General features: G+C 44.3%; 3 protein-coding genes and 1 long non-coding RNA gene across 7 annotated transcripts; 2 read left to right on the top strand and 2 right to left on the bottom strand.

Annotated features, from left to right (window-relative positions):
• Nucleotides 1-12: 12 nt before the first annotated feature.
• LOC118287456 lies at nt 13-2,506 on the bottom strand. The gene is made up of 2 exons (XR_004785666.2): nt 2,365-2,506; nt 13-2,241 (listed from the first exon to the last, which is right to left on the bottom strand). It is a non-coding gene; the product is annotated as an uncharacterized LOC118287456 (long non-coding RNA).
• A 37-nt stretch (nt 2,507-2,543) lies between these two features.
• Nucleotides 2,544-9,329, top strand: atp6v0cb (ATPase H+ transporting V0 subunit cb). Its single transcript, XM_035612671.2, has 3 exons — nt 2,544-2,779; nt 7,752-7,935; nt 8,315-9,329. Exons 1-3 carry the CDS (start codon nt 2,707-2,709, stop codon nt 8,517-8,519), a joined length of 462 nt encoding a protein of 153 aa, XP_035468564.1. The 5' UTR covers nt 2,544-2,706; the 3' UTR covers nt 8,520-9,329.
• Nucleotides 9,330-9,936: 607 nt separating this feature from the next.
• Nucleotides 9,937-12,830, bottom strand: nubp2 (nucleotide binding protein 2 (MinD homolog, E. coli)). 4 transcript variants are annotated; one of them, XM_035612666.2, is made up of 7 exons: nt 12,690-12,830; nt 12,129-12,244; nt 11,754-11,952; nt 11,462-11,616; nt 11,048-11,158; nt 10,788-10,857; nt 9,937-10,223 (listed from the first exon to the last, which is right to left on the bottom strand). In XM_035612666.2, the coding sequence occupies exons 1-7, from the start codon at nt 12,703-12,705 to the stop codon at nt 10,084-10,086; spliced, it is 807 nt and encodes a 268-aa protein (XP_035468559.1). In that variant the 5' UTR covers nt 12,706-12,830; the 3' UTR covers nt 9,937-10,083. The 4 variants fall into 4 exon arrangements, with proteins under 4 accessions (XP_035468559.1, XP_035468563.1, XP_035468560.1 ...); XM_035612670.2 differs by having other exon boundaries at nt 12,129-12,237; nt 12,690-12,761; XM_035612667.2 differs by having other exon boundaries at nt 12,129-12,237; nt 12,686-12,720.
• LOC118287452 (SPRY domain-containing SOCS box protein 3-like) lies at nt 12,238-18,166 on the top strand. The gene is made up of 8 exons (XM_035612662.2): nt 12,238-12,348; nt 13,317-13,481; nt 15,142-15,277; nt 15,927-16,107; nt 16,367-16,554; nt 16,687-16,789; nt 16,890-17,015; nt 17,111-18,166. The coding sequence occupies exons 2-8, from the start codon at nt 13,441-13,443 to the stop codon at nt 17,662-17,664; spliced, it is 1,329 nt and encodes a 442-aa protein (XP_035468555.2). The 5' UTR covers nt 12,238-12,348; nt 13,317-13,440; the 3' UTR covers nt 17,665-18,166.
• Nucleotide 18,167: the final 1 nt, after the last annotated feature.

Below are 18,167 nucleotides of genomic sequence, written 5' to 3'. Positions count from 1 at the left end.
CACCTAGCCGTATTATAATTAAATGAGGTGTTTATTAGACGTCAAACTGAAAAGTACATCACACACTGCATTTGCCATACAGTAACTCAGTGTCATTTTAAATTCTTTAAAGCTACAGCCATTTCATTCGCAGTGGGTGTGGCTCAGTCCAATGGATCTATGTAGTAGCTTGTAGTAGAATTGCAAAGTGGTGGAGTAATTCCTTCTTACAGTACAGTAAGTGGCGTTGACTCCATCTTGCCAAGGCTGTGCTGTTCATTCAGAATTCACACTGCTAATCGCACATGCACGTCTATATTTAGCTGCTCCTTTGGGTGTTGGTCTGGCGCATCTCCTGAAAACCATGCTTTCCAGCCTCAAGTAGTAAGATGCTTAAGTGTTTAACCCGACACTGAGATGGGTCTCTGCCCGACCAGCCCCTACCTCTCAGATAACAAGGGGCTGTGGACAGGCGATTAGGACGTACACTAAGGAGGTCCCGACATATATTGTTTTGACTCACAGACTGAACCTTGCAATGTGTTCGTGGCGACAGAGAGAGGTGTATCTTCCGATATTAATCAAGTTTTACTGAATTCAAGTCACAGATCTTTTTCAAGCTATCACCATTTTTTTTTAGAAAAAGGTGTGTTAATAATCTAGGATCAAAGTTTATCCACGGCATTAACATATTTTTAATGACTGGGAAATTCAAAGTTATTCAACGCAGTAAGAAGGAAAGCCTGAGTAACGTTTTGGTCACATGCTGAGTGGTGCTGTCTGTTGAACTTTATCCTGCATGGTCTGATTACATCACAGTACCAGAACCACTGAAAGGCGAAAGAGCTGCAGTTATACCTATGTCGATCACTATGATACATTGTATGTCTAGATTTACACTGTACTGTTGACGCTTTTTAAGAACATCTTCAATTGTATATTGATTGAATCTTGTTCTGGTGAGAATTCATCATTGTTCCTTGTTTCCCTTTCTTAAACAGCATCAGCAAGACCAGCCATCAAAAAAGTGCACAGTTTCTAATATCCTCCTCTCACAACTCATTCATTCACTACCACGCAAGGACAAGAGCATCCATCTAATCCGTTTACCCATCAGCCCAAAACAAACAGGAAGCAACAATATGTAGTTACACAGCCTATCATATTACTTTACTGCACGTTCTAAATGTCTGCTGAGCATGTATCCCAGATAGGAACGTCCTATTCTGGCCCTGGTAGAAACGCTACATTTGTGTCTTCCAAAGGAGTCCTGGATCAATGTGTGTTCAGTCAGAGGAGAAAGAGAAAATGAAGTGAAAATCACATATTTATTTGTGAGTGCATCACCACACACACACACACACACACACACACACACACACACACACACACACACACACACACACACACACACACACACACACCATCATCATCATCATCATCATCATCCCTGCTTCAAAGTGATCTATTCTTGTTGCATAATACAGCCTTGCGTTTGGAGGCCTGTGATGTGATGCTGGTGAAGAAACTGCGTGTTGAATGAAGAGGCTTTACAGTGATATGGGGGAGGGGTCCTTCTCTGTTGCTGACTAGCCTGGGTAATGCAGAGAGAGAGCAGGGTGGAGGGATGGGTGGAGGAGGAGGAGGAGGAGGAGGAAACATGGGGAAGGCACAGGCTATCTCTGTCTCGTGCACGCTTCTTCTCCTCCGTGGTGCCCTAGCTCAGTCAACCCTTCCTCTTCCTGGGTCTCCCAGCCTGCACTAGCTGGGATCTGTACAGTGGCATGGGGGATTTCTCAGCTCCCTCCCCCCACCACACACACACAACCATATACACTCAGCCTCAAATTCTCTCACTCATGCTCCTCGCTGCTCCATCCCATCACAGCTGAGTGTGAACCACCCTCTGCTGCATGGTAGAGTCTTGGTGCAAAATGTGGAGAACTGTTTAAACATATGCAACATCGGGGATTTTAGTATTTGGGTAGATCAATTGAATCATCTGTGGGATTCTCGCATATCCTATATTACATTCAGTCTGGGTTTGACACACTGTATTTGTACAATTGAAATAAATAAAGTCTTGGTTTTTCTTATAAGATTGGATGAACACATTTTGTTTTTCTTTATATTATGCACTGTCTCCTCATCCACTTGCCTATCCCCATCATTTCATCCCCCTGTCTCTCAAGGGTGAATGTGTGTGTATCAAAGGGGAAGCCTGCAGCGGAGCGCACCAACGTGACGTCTGATAGGGGTGACCTACACACACACACACACACACACACACACACACACACACACACACACAAATAAAAAATAAGCAAAAATGTCAAAACAATCCCTTTGCACAGAGCTATTGTTTTTTTTCCATTTTAAACCCACAGTTCTTTTCTTTTCTTTTTCATAGAAACGTTGTGTGGCACGGTGTGTTTCAGCGCGCCCCTCTCAAACAGTCGGTGATTGGTTCCCTCCGGACCGCCGGTCAGGTGACATTTTCTGCTTCGCCATTTTGTGCCGCTGCGCCGGGTATTTATCGGAAGAGTCGTGACCAGCTCGTTCACACTGACAGTCGGGTGCTCAGACGCTTCCTCGCCGCACTCGCGTCGTCCAGACTGTGGCCTTCGATACCTTTTTTTTTTTTTTTTGGCGAAGTGCCCCCGACTCCCGTCATTCATAATAACTCATTTTGTATATCTAGTTTGTTTTTATACCGCGTGAGGAAGAATGTCGTCCGAAGCCCCCGAGTACTCCCCGTTCTTCGCAGTGATGGGCGCCTCCGCGGCGATGGTGTTCAGCGGTAACTATCCAACTGTCTTTGCCGTGTCGAAGGTGTCTGCTAGTCGCAAAATGTCCATGTGTGAATTGTTTCCTTTGGCATTGGTTTTCCCACCACCGACGGGGCTGCTGCGAAACTGTCCACCGCGATGCCTCTCGACGCAACCGGCCGCTCGCCTCGCCGAGGTTCATGTCGCGACGCTAGTGTACGTGACTCGGTGCCGAGGTTCAGGTTCTCATGTTCGGTTCATGTTCTCATGTTCGGTTCATGTTCTCATGTTCGGTTCATGTTCTCACGTTCGGTCAATAAACGTGTGGTAACTGGTCCGTCGCTGCTCGCCTCTCTCTGCCGCGGAGGCTAAGTCAGTTAGCCGATGACGACTACGCAAGTTAGCTTCGACTTTAGCCCAGTTCCCTCGTTGCTCTAGCTTGAATTCAAAGGACAAGACGCTACTCTTGTACCGATGCTAAAACTCGATGGTGTCGTCACAGCGGCATGGTCAGGTGTCGCAGTTCTCCTCAGTTAGCTGCTCGTCAGCCCGCTGCCGTTTGCACGAGATCGAATCGGGATGAATCTCCCCCTTTCCTGCGAGATGCTACGACCGGCTGTCAGAGGCAGCGGGTGTTGAGTTCAATGCAAACTAATGAAGCTTGAATGTAGAAACCTTTAACCGGTGATCGATTGTATTGACGTCGATCTGCCCCAACTGCTCTGCTATAATACAAAAAAAAAAATGATCATCTCGCCCAATCCGTTGTCATATTAAGCTGAAAACTGCTTTTTTTCCCCCTAACAACTGAAGCGAGCAGTGGGAACCAGCATCAGCTGGTGCACTTCCTCATTGCTCAGAGGAATGACACAAGGTCACATGATGATCACATGAGACTTCTCACTTGGAATTGCCATCTTGCCACTGGTCTTGGGTAACATTAATGCAGCTGCAACCGTTGACAATGTGCGACTCTATAAGACAAAAATATGGCTCATTATTACAGAAAACACAGATAGGAACAGCGACCGTAAACCTGTGTTTTTGTATTGTAAACCGGAAGTGGCACTGAGATTGTGCCTGGAGACTGGCTTGTTTTATAAATGGCCATAGTTTCTTAATGGATGCTTTCCTATAAGGCAGTCACTACATCATATGACAATTGTATACTGCTTCTCAGCTGACGCTCACATGTTTGCGCTCCAATGGGAAATCTACAAGTTACTAATTGACAGTGTTACAGAGGGCTTGACCCGCTGGAGCTCGGGGCCGTGGATCAGTTATGGTGGAGATGGTCATTAGGTATTTTGACATATTGTTATCTTGGATTCTGTCCCCGCCTTCTCTATGGTTTTGGTCAAAAACCTATAGATCTACGAGCTTGTTTAAGAGTCGAAGAGTGAAAGGAAAGTTTTGACACATCCCCTCACAAATCACATCAAGCTACATGGTAATGAGAGATGTCAGTTGTTATTTTGAACTGAGATTTCCAGGAAACTGTCAAATTGTCTGCATTCAGTCGGAAAAAAAAGACATAGTTTCCAGTCAATTGTTCAGCACCCATGCTTCGATTTCACGGCTCAGTATCTGGTATGTCCACCATTAGCATTGTAAAGTTCATCACGTGCATGCAGATGATCCATAGTGCCGCCAGGCAGGTCCTAAGCATTAACTTTTTTACAAGAAATCTGACCCGGTTTCTTCCGTTGGGTATTGGTTTAATTCATCAAAATATATTAAATTATAAAAATTAACAAAAAATTCTATGATCCCACTATTCCAGCTCTAGCTGGAAATGAGAAGAGGCATGATGCCGAAGCCAATACAGTATTTGTCAGCTTTATTTTACTGAGTGGTAATGGGCAAAGGCAGCATGGTGGTGGTAGCAGCGTCCCCTGAGGCTTTACAGTAGTACTGGTCTGTGGTGGTGACAGGGTGACAGCTGGGGAATTAGCTGGTAAGGAAGGGATCATGTCGGCACAAAAAAAGGGACATGGTCAAAGTGGTGGGTGGGATGGACAGAGACACTTGATGATTCACGCATCAACTTAACGAATCAGTGTTACAGTATGCTGTGGAGTCATTGAGACGCAAATGTAGCTTTTGCTCCTGTAAAAGTCGGCCACTGTAGTATACAAAAGCTGAGGAACTATCACTGTAATTAGAGATTGTCAATCAATGACAAACTCGCACCACAAATTCTCATTTAACATTCCTTATTCTGATCATAAATCAATTTAAAAGTCAGCAGTTTTCTGGAACAGGCTGCATGTCGGTGTGAGCGTCTGGTGTCAGGTGATGTTGCATTGTTTTAGTAGACTGGTGACAGTTGTGGTGGCTGCTCGGCTCAGAACAGGTTATTATTATTAAGTCCCACCTCCCATGATGACTGTACCGCAGTGGCTCTGATCCCTCTGTCTGCCAGAACAGAAATTGAAGGAGCCTTATATCCTGGCTAATTGACATCACTGATAAATCCACTCATGGTGGTTTTCACCACAATTTAAAGCGGATGTGTGTTCACTGCACTGTGCTTTTACATTTTTCCATGGGCCTGCATATTAATAGTGATAATTACTTGCTTTTGTTTTTCGGATTAGTCTCTATTCTTTCTTTCAGTTGCCTGACCTTTATTTTACATCGTCTGTTCGCTGCTCAAGACATCCCTCAGCTTCTGATACATTAGATAGGCCGGTGTGCAGCCTCATATCTTTACACTTTATACAGACAACATTTTGCGAGACAGGAATTTTTCTTTAATCATAATGAGCTTCCTGGTTTTTGTCATTTGTTCCCTTTATTAAAACCAGTGCTTCCTCATTCCACCCACTACTCGGAACGGATAATTCTCTTTTCTTTGCGTGGGCATTCTGCGCACAAGACCACTCCAGGCTGGAGTCAACTCCAGCTCTGACATCACAAGGCGTCACAAGGGCATCCCATACATCAAATATTCTGCAGGGAGGAAAAAAAGAAAGGGGGTGAAAGCTCTTTACCTAAGCTGAAGGGATTAGGATTAAAACCCAGAGGTTGTTCCTCCACACCACTGCAGATGCCGTCAACATCAAACCTTTAATCGTCATGACAGAATGGCAGCGTTTGAGGATCCCAGTTTTTCTCTTGACAACCTTCACCTGTCACACATCAGTGAGGCCAATCTTATGAAGGGTCGGAGGATGACCTTGCTGATGGTAACTTGTTATAAATGAATGGCAGAATGACTCAAACAGCTGTTCAGAGGAAGACTTGGGCGTTTCCAGAATATTGTTTTATTGGCTTTTTCTGTAGCTTCATTACCAGGATTGTTTTTTGGACCGTGGCCTTTTTTATATTGAAGTGCTCAGGTTGGTTTGTGTCCTTCATTGTGCAGGGGTTAAGTCAGTTTGCATTATATGATCTACCATATTATTTATTTTGCTTTTGAAGAATTTAGTCTTCAAGCGAAGAGTTTGGCACCTCCACAAAGTCAAAACACAAAGTTAAGACAGCCTTGTGCATTTGTCTTGGGCCTGAGAAAACAGGGCCCAGTTACACTCGTCTCTGTGGCCGGCAGGAAGCGATTGAACCTTTTACCGACGGCATCAATCTGGTGGTAAATTGATGAGTCGTTGGGGAGGTGGTTGGTCACCACGAACACATTTGCAGAGTGGCCTGCATCGATAAGGCCTCACAGCCAGACCTGGAAGTTACCAGAACTGTCCCCGGGCTTGATCGTCACATTGTGCTTGTAGGTTAGAGTACGCAGGGCTGATTGGTTGCCCTGGTTGATTGCTTTTCAAGATTTCATCCCCTTACTTATACTGGCTGTTGCAAGCAGTCATTTTGACTTCTATTCACAAATGACATACTAACCAATGGATTTGACTTCTTCTTTTTGCCAGTGCAATAGGGGACCTGCAGAGGAAAGAGGCTATATTTAGCCTGTGCAGCATCTACAAATCTGAAAATGGGGAAACATCCCCAACCGTTCAAGACTAAACTGCATATGAACTGCATAAGTGATTAATGCTGCTGTATAGTGGAAGTACAGTCAAAATGATGACCCATTAATAAGAATGTACAGTTAAATCAATCGGACGCTGTGCTGTGGTCAGTGCATCTTCAGAGCTTTCTCTTGCCTCTGCTGTGGGTGAGGGAATGAACACGTTCACGTTTAAACACACGTGCACACTCGCACACACACATGCGCACGCACACACCCCTCTGGCATTGGGAGATCTAGTCAAACACGCCCGTCTGTGATTCATGACACGCTGCCTTGCTCCAACAGTCTTTGTTGGATGTCGCACAGAGATTCTCTCTCATCTCACCTAGAATGTTTTCTGTTTTTTCACCTGAATTATAACCAGTTTTTGTTCTATACTTAGCCATATATCGTTTCTAATATTGGAGCAGGTTATGGATTATTGATTTGGATTTGTGCTTGTGTGTGTGATGTTGGTGGCACAATGTTTCCTCCTCGGCGTCACAGGCCAGCTGAACATGCTGATGAAGCTTTTCGCTCTCCTCCTCCTCCTTCCCCATCACGTTGCAGTGTTACTCATGAGAGACTAGTGCGGACTGGAGATAGCACACGACAGATGTTGCATACTGCTGGTTCGCCTGGTTCCGTCCCTCAGATGTGGTATCCTGCTCCTCTGTTGTGCTGGAGCCTTAATGCCTCTTTCATTCAGACAGTGATTTCCTATCCTTGCGGCAGGGTGAAGTCTGAAATTAAATTAGATGAAGCAAGGAGATGAGACACGAACTGTGACACGGCTGGTTTTTAGGCTGAACAGTGGACATTGGTAGACAAGCAGGTGATCTGGAATTTCCTTTCAAACCAGCAAAATTCCCCAAGTGGGGCCATGTTGGATTTTTAAGGGGAACAGAAACTGCTCCGTTGTATTGTTTCTTTATTTCTTATTTCACTTCTGCCCTTTTGGTTTCTTTTGTAACTCATCACACACTGTCTTGTATTTAACTACAGTTGTCTTCTCTCTCTCTCTTTCTCTTCCTCACCAGCCCTGGGAGCGGCTTATGGCACAGCTAAGAGCGGCACGGGAATCGCCGCCATGTCCGTGATGAGACCAGAGCTCATCATGAAGTCCATCATCCCCGTGGTCATGGCGGGTATCATAGCCATCTATGGCCTGGTAGTAGCGGTGCTGATTGCCAACAACATCTCAGAGAGGGTCACCCTCTACAAGTGAGTGGAATCGATCAGTTCCGTTCTTTTGTGTTGTCTTACATTTATTTTTGATTGTCAACAGTCTCCACGGACGAGTTGTCCACCAGCTCCATTGATCATGAACGATTGAACAAGATACAGCCACAATGTTGCACTGAATTCTATAGTTCTCCATCACAATAAACACAATAAATTGAGCAGCTTTTAATATATGCCTCTATTTTATGGGGAACCATTAGCCCTATTCATTCATTACAGGCCCTTGTGAGAGTCGCACAAATCTTGAAGGTGCTCTGACTTTCCCACGTTACATGTCCTCAATGAAACCCAGTTTACTGGGATCTTGAGTCATCGACATCCTTGCGCAGGTTAACACTTGTGTCCGTGGTGTGTGCAGGAGTTTCCTTCATCTGGGAGCTGGGCTGAGCGTGGGCCTCAGTGGGCTGGCAGCAGGCTTCGCAATCGGCATCGTGGGCGACGCGGGCGTGAGAGGCACAGCTCAACAGCCGAGGCTTTTTGTGGGCATGATCCTCATCTTGATCTTCGCCGAGGTCTTGGGTCTCTACGGGCTCATTGTCGCCCTCATTCTCTCCACGAAATAAACGCCCAAACATCTCCACTACAAGATCTGTCCTTTATGTTGCTGCTGGAGAAAGTGTAAAATGGGGTGGGGTTCTAAACAGAAGAAAAAAATCTGCCATACAAGAAGTGAAAGTGGGGGAAAAAGGAATTAAAATGGCTCCATAAATATGGTCTTATCTCAACAATATGTACAGTCGTCCTAATTTGATAGTCAACTTGTAAATGCGCAATGTAGTGATTTGTCTGTCTTGTGTGTTTCAAACCAAATGTATGAAGAAGAAGATTCCTTATTTTTCCCTCCACTTATTTCCGGCCATGAGGCCGGTGAGGCAGCTCCAGGTCTCCAGCTGACCAAAGGGCCACACAGCCTTTTCTCCTCCCATATTAATTTGGGAGTTAAAATTCTGCATTAATCTTAATGATCTATTTGTAAAGAGAAATGTGTCTGGACTTAAGATTTTTTTTTTCTGCTGATTTTATTTATAAGAAATTGTTCATTGAACTATATGATGCAGCAAAAGTCTTTAATTCCCCAGGATATATTAAACATATATATATGGAGATATATATATGGAGATATAAATGTCTATATAGATAGATTTAATGCACTGTGGGTTAAATGTGATAAGTGGTTGGAATTCCTCTGGATGTAATTCTTGGTTTAATTAAGATTGCCTTTAGTATGTGGCTGGTGGAGTGGGGGTTTTGTGTGTAGCTGTATTCTAATCATTACGCAAACTTTCTCAAACGTCAGTGTTTTCCTGTAGTACTGCTGTTTGCATTAAAGTTGTGTGCGCCCCACGTTGGGTCTCACAAGTGTAATTTCCAAAGTTCATCTCCTCTCCATCTTCTTCACCCGGTCATCTGTGGCTGTACTTCATCTCTCTCACATTCCACCCATTAAAAGTCCTGCATGGAATTCAGTTTTCTGTTGGATATGAAGCTGAACAGCAGGCCAGTTTCAGAAGATTCCACCCAGATTAAGAAGCTACTTTCATGTGTAAATTACTTAATGGTATCAATTGTAGAATGCAGCAGAAATGAGATTAGTGCGAACAATTGGCCAAAGTTCATGCAATGACCGATCCAATTTGATCTGGAGTGAGTTTTCTGAAAATGGAACTGCCGCTGATGCGTTTTCCTGACGCACCAATCTCCGACCCTGTATAACCACTGGTGTTGACGTTATCCTGATGTCGAATTAAAGAAGATTTCAACTTCAAAAAATTTCAAAAAATATAGTTTTTAGTACTGCATATCTCAGTGACATTTAATTACTGTACTAGCAGCTTAACTTAGGAAATTTACTACATTATTGTTCACCGAAAATAGATTGTAGTATTAAAACCTCCTGTTTCACTCTGTGGTGATGGCTGATCATCTTCACACTGAACTGCAAATGCAGCACTGAAAGATTAACTGCACAAGCCTGTACAATACTGGCTGATACATATTTATAAACAAGTTAATAGTTTATGGACAATACAACATACATTTTTTCAAAATTTGCACACGACTAATAACTCCCCATTATCATACTGGACTATTCACAGAGCCTGTGTACTGACGTGTGAACATCATGGCTCAAGCTGTTTGGAGGCTGCGGAGCAGAGTCTGTGAAATGCTGCTGATGGCACTGAAGGTGGCGCTGTCGGGAAACAACTGTGTGAAGTCTTTGCCCTCTTCTAAACTGCTGCTGAGCTGCGGATCCAAGGGCACGGAGCCTGAAAGGGAGAGGACAATGTTGATTACTGAACTCACTTGCTCCAATTAACAGCACTGCAATATTTGCAACATCATACCTGATGCATTACTGAGAAATTATTCACATCAATGGGGGAAAAAAATCAAGTGCATTCAGGGGCACTGACGTATGAGTTATGCGGTAACGCCCTCTCTGAAAGAGCCACTGTGACACAGGTTGCAGTTTCCCCTGCTGGCTCAAGCCACGCAGCAGTAGCAGCTGCAGCCCGCTCATCGCTGCCACAGGGTGAACTGAATTAGCTGCATCATTACTCTGAAGATTGATCTGTGCATTAAGCGGATAACCATTGAGGGAGACCGTTAAAAATGTATCACTCTGTCCAAGAATCATTGATTAATGTGTATCATTGCCTTTTTAAGCCTTTTGCTGCCTTTTGCTGCTGCTGCACTGAAGTCTAGATCGACCATTTTGGCAGCATGGCAGTGATGCAAGACGCCGCCTAAATCATGAATGGTGGCTGAGGAGCAGACTGTCGCGACACCTTGTGGATGCAAGACAACATTACATGTACTTATGATCTCACCTAGGAATACGGATCCAGTCAGTTTGGCCAATTCTTCACCCCCACCCTTGGAGAAAATGTTGCTGCATTCCTGAAAAGAAACAGTACTTGTTAAAATCGATACACAAGAACCTTTTTTTTTGGTCAGTACATATTCAAAACAGACAATTAAGGGACTTGATTTCCTGATTACAATTAATGTAACTACAGTTTTGTTAGCAGCTATTTGTATTTCATGTCTAAAAATGACCAAACAATAGTGTAAGAATAAGTTTACTTACAGAGCAGTGTGGACAAACAAAGCCGCTCATGTTCTCTATGATGCCAAGGATTCGTACTCCCGTCTTCTTGCAGAAGGTGATCTCCCTCCTCACGTCCCCCGTCGATACGGCCTGAAGCAAAAACAAGATCAGCGAGAGCAATTTCAGGTGAATGTCTCGCATCCAAAGGCCCCTGTACGATCCGTACAATTCATATTTTTGGGAAGCATAGATGGCAGCAATGACACAAATCAGCATTTGAACATTTAGTTTCTGGTCAATTTGATCTTGAATGTCAATGTAAGATCACACAGAATATGTCTGAAAAGGTTATTTCACAGTGAAAATATTCCTTTACCGTGTAACCCATGTGCTTTATTTTAAATTCTTGCTCCGACTATGTACAGTTGGGTCTGTGTGGGTCGAGTTGTGTACCTGCGGCGTGGTGACCAAAATGGCTCCGTCCACTCTGTGTTTCTTAAGGTTCTCCAGTACAGCCAAATGCTCGTCTGACGTGCCGGGCGGCGTGTCCACCAGCAGCACATCCAGCTCTCCCCACGCCACGTCTGACACAAACTGGCCAATCAAAGCTGCAGGATGGGACATTCAGAGCTATTAAGAGGGCTTGGGTTGAGACATACAGTCCATCATGCTGGTAATTTTTAAAAATCATTTTAGTACTTCACCGAGTCTCAGCAGTGGAATTTACAGCTCTAGAATCACACACCTGTCTTCTTGGGCCCCCTCCACACCACTGCTTCATCAGGGTCCTCCAGCAGGAAGCCGATGGACATCAGTGCCAGGCTCTTCTGGGCATCGGTGTAGACCGGCACCCAACCTGAGTCACACTGGTGCACGTCAGGCCGGCCCACGTTCAGCATGCGCGGGATGCTGGGCCCACAGAGGTCGACGTCCAGGATCCCAACCTGAATGATTTGATGATTTGTATGAACACATGTAAGGCATTGTGTACAGATTGCAACAGAGCTGATAAACAAATACTGGCTAAATAGGCTGTTAAGTGTACATGCAATACAACCAGCTGTAGCATATTTAATAGTCTCTTTATATGTTATATACACACACAGCTGTTGTTCCTCACCTTCTTGCCCGCATGCCTGAGAGCCAGTGCCAGCTCCGTGGTGATGGTGCTCTTGCCCACGCCTCCTTTCCCTGACAGGATCAACACCACATGCCGAACTTGGGCTAGACTGCCGTCTCAAAGGAAAGGGAGAATATATATATTTAGGTCAGAGTGAGTGCAGCAGCTACACGAAGTGGGTCACTTCTAAACTGGACACAGCAGTGAAAAGTGACAGAAGGTAATCTGAACCGTTGGCCGTTATTTGCAGCGTCACGTTTCGCCATGTTCACGTGTTCAACACACAGTAAGTAGGGGAGAGTTGGATGTGACCAACAGTCGATGGTGTCAGTACCTTCTCAAAAGTTGAGGGGGAAAAACTTCCGGTCAGCCATGAACGGTTTTAGCAACGGTTAGTTAGCTAATGCTAACGAGTTATACAAGCTATTATAGAGGAAAACGGCGGTTTCTGTCAGCTGCCTTTTCTTAGCATGAACACACAAAGCTAATGTTACAATTCAACAAGCTACGAGTAAGATTAAACCCACTTCAGAACTCGTTTGAACGGTTGTTTCGACCTACCATTACTTTGGTCCATATTTTGGATTTCGGACTGCAACACGCACTGGGTTGAAACGACTTCCGTAAAACCCCATGTGCCGCCTATCCAATTGGACAGCACTTTTTTGCATCTATGTCCCGCCTCTCTCGCAGGGCCACCAATAGGCGGCCGAGAATCACCATCGGTGCGTTCAACGGCCCCACAAACTTTCACAATCAACATAAGTAGGCATGGCTGTTTCACTTGTTGGCGACAGCCTCATAAAGATTCTAACATCATGAGCTGAAGCCAAATAGTCGGCTCAATATTTATTACACATGGACAAATATGGATTAACATTACAATGTATGTAAAAATTAATTATCCCAATATCTTTATACACTTACGACACTTTTAAAAATCCGTGAGTCCTACTATCATTGACAGCAGCATAACAAAATGACAACAACGTAAACGGCTACGTTATAAACTGTATTTCAGGTCCAGCGCATGATTAATATGACCAAATTTATTAGGAAAACTTTGGAGCACATTCCTTCCTCATGTTATGAACCCAGCGCACACCACGTTATCTGCACAAAGGCCACAGTCCAATAGATTGTTTCCCTAACCCTGAGCTCATTAACATAAATCCCTCCTCCACATAGGCGCTGTCCAATAAGCACGAGGCGGGGGCGTGGAGAAGTAATGTTTACGTCTCGCTCTCAGAAGCTGACAGGATCGCGCCTGTCACAAGGTCGGTTCTAGTTCTAGTGGCACACTGGCTTTCCAATGAGTCACTGCAAGACAGTGTACAGGACGACTGCTGTAAGGTAAGAGCACATCTGCTACTGGAATTTTAAAATCCCTGCTGCACTGTTGGTTACTTTTTAACTAAAAGAAACAACAAATTCGACACTATGTAGCTGAGTACTTGTGATTCTTGCTGAGAGATTTGGCCATGCAGCTGATATTATGTGGTAAGACTTGTGAGAATTTCAATTGCTGATGTAGAGGATGAGATTCAGACCTTTTCAATAGTCTAGCATTTGAAACGTAACCCACTCATCTCACTGTCACACTCCTGGCTGATGTACTGAAATTTGACTTGACTGTGTTGTCCAGATGATGCATTTACCGTATGTAGGTTAAGGCCCAATTAAAGTGAGACTAGCTCCAGACTTACTAATCTAAATTATTGGCATTTATCTCCTGCACCTGCTCCTAAAACAGTTACCAGCTGCTTGCGTTCAGTGCTGGCATGGTATCGGGTCAAGAAGCACTGAGAAAACAAAACATCAACTAAAGATTCTTATTATATAGAATAATCTATAACACTTATAATAAATCTATTAATAAAAGCACGCATAATATAGAGTATAATAAAACTTTGTTATGCAGATATTTTTTGTTTCCCTCCTCCATGTGAATTTTTTCTAAATACCTTTCTTACTTTTCTGAAAGACAAAACTCAACACGGATTAAATAGTTCAACACACGCAAACATACTTCTGCTCTGTTTGTTTTTGCCCTCTGGGTCGACAACGCCAGAAGAGAGTGTGAAGTTACTAAGAAAAAGACAACTAAGAAATGATGCTTGTGTTATTACATACATTATGAATATAAACTGAATTGAGGCAGAATCAAAAATGAAGAGATGTTTAAATTATTGCCACATCGTTTCTAATGGACTTCCATCGAACATTACCTAAATCAAATATCATAGGGAACTTAACTTCCATATAATTTTATAGAACGGTGTACAGTCAATATTAGGAAAGGTGTGTATTCAGATATATGATTTATGCTTGGTACACATTGTTGGAGCGTGGAAGGGAGCCACCATGCTGCTACTGAGCAGGGGGTGCGGTTCAAGTGTGTGGAAACATTTCCTGCAGCCAACTGTGACGTCAGGGCCGGTTAGAATTAGACAAGCTACCACACAAAGATAAGTCTGAATGATTGATCCCTCGCAATAATATTTGGCAGGTTCTGACTGACTGTAGGAGCTGACTGAGAAACAAAAACCACGGGTGAAAAGCTTGTACTTTAGTCATCCAACAAGTTTGTTAGGCATTTGGCAAACATGATGAGAATGCGAGATAAGTAAGTAGGTTGGAAGAGAAAAACACATTCCACCCTAAAATTCATCAGTCAAACAACAACTTCAGAGTTTTTACTCTGGTCATTAGTTTTAGATATACTTTTTTATTCGTTAATAGGTCATTTTTGCAGATAAACTCATATTCAGTTGAATTAGTAAAGTCTGTCTCTCTTCCTTGAATAAAGCCGGCTAGTTCTGGAAAATGTGAGATTGGATATGCTTGTGTATCTGTCACAAAGGAATCTGACCTCAACAAAACATGTCAAAAAAATAAATTAGCAGAGAGGCTGCAGTTAAACAGTGATTTTACTTGACTTGAGCAAAAAGCACATGTGCTACTACACCACACCTACCAGCTGGTCATAAGCCTTTGGGTCGGGCGTTCACAGAGCTGCCATGCTGAGAAGAGGCAGAAATGGCCGGGCTCGCGCTTGGGCCTGGAGCGAATCACGACAAGAGACAGATGCCATGGCAGGGATCCAGACACTGGACAGAGAGGAGTGGGAAGGCCCGACGACGACACAGGTGAGGCACAGAGGGTTTTAGGGTGGAAATCAAGATGAAAACATGAATAGAGAAGTGGAGAAAAGTGTTAGTTATGGTAAATTCAGATAGAACTGGAGATTGATACACTGACACTCGTCAGTTGTTGGCTGTTAGAATAATAATAATAATAATAATCCCTGTTTGGGGATAAGTATTAGCTGTATCCAGTAATTTCTACCTGAGTACAAGTAGTTTTCCACTGGGACTGTGTCCTCGCTTACATGGCTGTGCGTAAGACATGGTCAGGTCGGCAAGAGGAAGGACAGGAGGCCCAGTATTTTTGGAAAGGGTCTAATATTACTTACTGGCACACATGACTTGTCTCACCAATAGGAACCATGAACAGGTTTTAGTGAAACATGGCATATGGGTGATAGATCGCATGTGGCTCTGTGGATTGTAGTGTGCAATACAACAAGGTTATAATTTTCCTTTTCTGGATTAGCAACCTACTGCTCTTTTAGGTTGCTCTTTATTGACACTATAAGTAATTTTTTTCTTGAAAAATTGATAAAACGTTTTAACATCATCCGAAAGTTCTCCCCACCGGATCTCGCTGGAACATTTCTGGACCATGACCACGTCTACGGACTTATGTGTTGCTGCTCGTGCTTTTTGTGTCAACCAGATCAGTGACGAGGAGTCTGAAGTGGATTACCCCGCACGTCCCCAGAGCGTCTCAGAGGTGGTGGCCTCACCCAGCACGGTACCGGTGATAGGAGAGTCTTTCTGCCAGTGTGAGCGACTGGAAGCTCTCGGCCCTGGAATCGCTCTTAACAGTGACTGCCTCTGCGGAGAGGAGGATCAGAGTGAGCAAAAGCCGATGAATTCAGTAATACACCATAAGAACACAGCAGGGCAAGTGTAGTGTTAAGAAAACCAGATCACAGACAAATTAACACTGATAGTAAAAACATAATTTATTATCACCATATAGATTTTTACTGATTTCATTACCTCTCAAAAATCAATGATCAAAACTCAATATTAGTTTTATGGTAATAGGCTTAAAAACAATGCTGTTGACACAAGTGTAGTGTTAAGCCTGCATGTCTGGTGCACTGTCAGGTTTTGACTGGGTATGGGACGAGCTGTACAAGTCGTCCGGAGCCCTCCTCAGCTGTGACAACAGGAAAGTGAGCTTTCACTCGGACTACAGCTGCGGCACGTCTGCCATACGCGGCACCAAGGAGCTGTCAGACGGCCAACACTTCTGGGAAGTGAAGATGACCTCTCCTGTCTATGGAACCGATATGGTAGGTAGCAATCCTTTGAATACTGCTAATCATGAACTGTTTTTGAAAAAGTGTTGGGTGTAATTGCAATCTGTAACCGACTGGTGAGCTAGAATGTCCACTGTTTTGCTCTTTGTGTTTTGATTGGTGTAGATGGTGGGAATTGGAACTTCGGAGGTAAATCTGGAGAGGTTCAAATACAGCTTTGGCAGCCTGCTGGGCCATGATGACGATAGTTTGGGGCTTTCCTACACAGGTTAGAGAGTCAGAGTACAGAGATTCCAATAGCCCTTAAGTTTTCAGAGGAGTCTGTGAAACTGGATGACCGAAGCGATAACATCTGTATCTGTTCGAAGGTCTCCTCCAGCACCAAGGGCACAAAGTGAAGTTCTCCTCTCGTTTTGGACAAGGCTCCATCATTGGAGTGCACCTCGACACCTGGCATGGCACCCTGACCTTTTACAAGAATCGGCACTGCATAGGTGCGTATTCCCCAGTAGTTATAGCAGGACCTGTAAGAAAATGGCATTTTACTCATGGAAGTGTTGTCATTCAGTCATCTCTTCTGCTACAACAGGAGTTGCTGCCACGAGGCTGCCCAGAAATAAGTTCTACCCCATGGTGTGCTCCACAGCAGCCAAGAGCAGTATGAAGGTGATCCGTGCCTGCTATACACGCACCTCCCTGCAATACCTTTGCTGTGCCCAGCTCCGCCAAATGTTGCCCTGCTGCCCGGACATAGTTAGTGCTCTGGAGTTGCCCCCAGGCCTGCGCACCGTCCTTCACACACAGCTAGGCTGGGTCTTCACCCTCAGCAGCAGCAGCCCTGAAGCCTCGGAGCAGCACGGGGACTGGCCCGAGGACTTCCACGAGGAGACGAGCCTGCCTTCCAGCCCCAGCCCCAGCCCCAGCCCCATCCCGAGCCCGGCATCCATCCTGAGTGCCTGCTCCTCCCTGAGCCCCTGCACCAGTCCTTTGCCTGACACAGTCTCATACCAGTGTCCATGTCAGACGTCACCTCAAACTCAACCCTGCACTTGCCACTGCCCACCAACTCCTCCCAGCAGCGACTACGACAGCTGCTGCTCTGAGCCAGAGGATTACCAATGCAAAAGATGCCGCTGGACATGACTTGCGATCAAAGAGTAACTTTCCGTGTTTGGCTCGCAGCTATTCTACCATTGCCATCAGTGTCTCCTGACGGAAATCATGGAGAAAAAAACAATCTCGTCTTTTAGCCAATATTTGAGTGGATTGTTGCTTCTCTTTTTTACCTATTTCTGTATTACTTTGTCAATGAAAGGAAAAATGGGAGTGAGACATTTAACGCAGTTGACATTTTAGAGTGACATTGGGGTCATTCATTCTCATTTTATCATGGGGTTTATATGAGCCATCTGTATGCTCTGATTGTTTTGTCTTGCAAAAGTGCACACTTGTCATTATCAGGGACAGAGTCCAGGGAGAAAGGAGTTGCTTTTTGATACTGTGAAAATGACTAAACCACTTGGCTTGAATGTCAACATTCAGAACAGAATTTGCTACTGCGCTTTTTTTTCTTCTTTGTACATTTATGCTTTGTTTATGAACTTTCGTACTCAGGCAATTCTATAAAAGAAAAGAAAAATGAAAAG

The sequence above is a fragment of the Scophthalmus maximus genome, chromosome 16 (genome assembly GCF_022379125.1).
Source record: "Scophthalmus maximus strain ysfricsl-2021 chromosome 16, ASM2237912v1, whole genome shotgun sequence".
NCBI lineage: Eukaryota > Metazoa > Chordata > Actinopteri > Pleuronectiformes > Scophthalmidae > Scophthalmus > Scophthalmus maximus.
The sequence above is the reverse complement of the archived record's forward strand: the minus strand, read 5'-3'. Positions and strand labels throughout refer to the sequence as shown.

What these genes read in the sequence shown, in the direction of transcription:
- atp6v0cb (XM_035612671.2), top strand. Translation starts at nt 2,707, where the DNA reads ATGTCGTCCGAAGCCCCCGAGTACTCCCCGTTCTTCGCAGTGATGGGC. An exon ending in CGCGGCGATGGTGTTCAGCG is followed by an intron (nt 2,780 to 7,751) that starts GTAACTATCCAA and finishes CTTCCTCACCAG; the next exon opens with CCCTGGGAGCGGCTTATGGC. An exon ending in GAGAGGGTCACCCTCTACAA is followed by an intron (nt 7,936 to 8,314) that starts GTGAGTGGAATC and finishes TGGTGTGTGCAG; the next exon opens with GAGTTTCCTTCATCTGGGAG.
- nubp2 (XM_035612669.2), bottom strand. Translation starts at nt 12,394, where the DNA reads ATGGCGAAACGTGACGCTGCAAATAACGGCCAACG. An exon ending in TTTTGGTCACCACGCCGCAG is followed by an intron (nt 11,159 to 11,461) that starts GTACACAACTCG and finishes TTTTTGCTTCAG; the next exon opens with GCCGTATCGACGGGGGACGT. An exon ending in GACTGGATCCGTATTCCTAG is followed by an intron (nt 10,224 to 10,787) that starts GTGAGATCATAA and finishes TCTCCCTTTCAG; the next exon opens with GCTCCGTGCCCTTGGATCCG.
- LOC118287452 (XM_035612662.2), top strand. Translation starts at nt 13,441, where the DNA reads ATGAGTCACTGCAAGACAGTGTACAGGACGACTGCTGTAAG. An exon ending in AAGGCCCGACGACGACACAG is followed by an intron (nt 15,278 to 15,926) that starts GTGAGGCACAGA and finishes TGTGTCAACCAG; the next exon opens with ATCAGTGACGAGGAGTCTGA. An exon ending in CAAGAATCGGCACTGCATAG is followed by an intron (nt 17,016 to 17,110) that starts GTGCGTATTCCC and finishes CTGCTACAACAG; the next exon opens with GAGTTGCTGCCACGAGGCTG.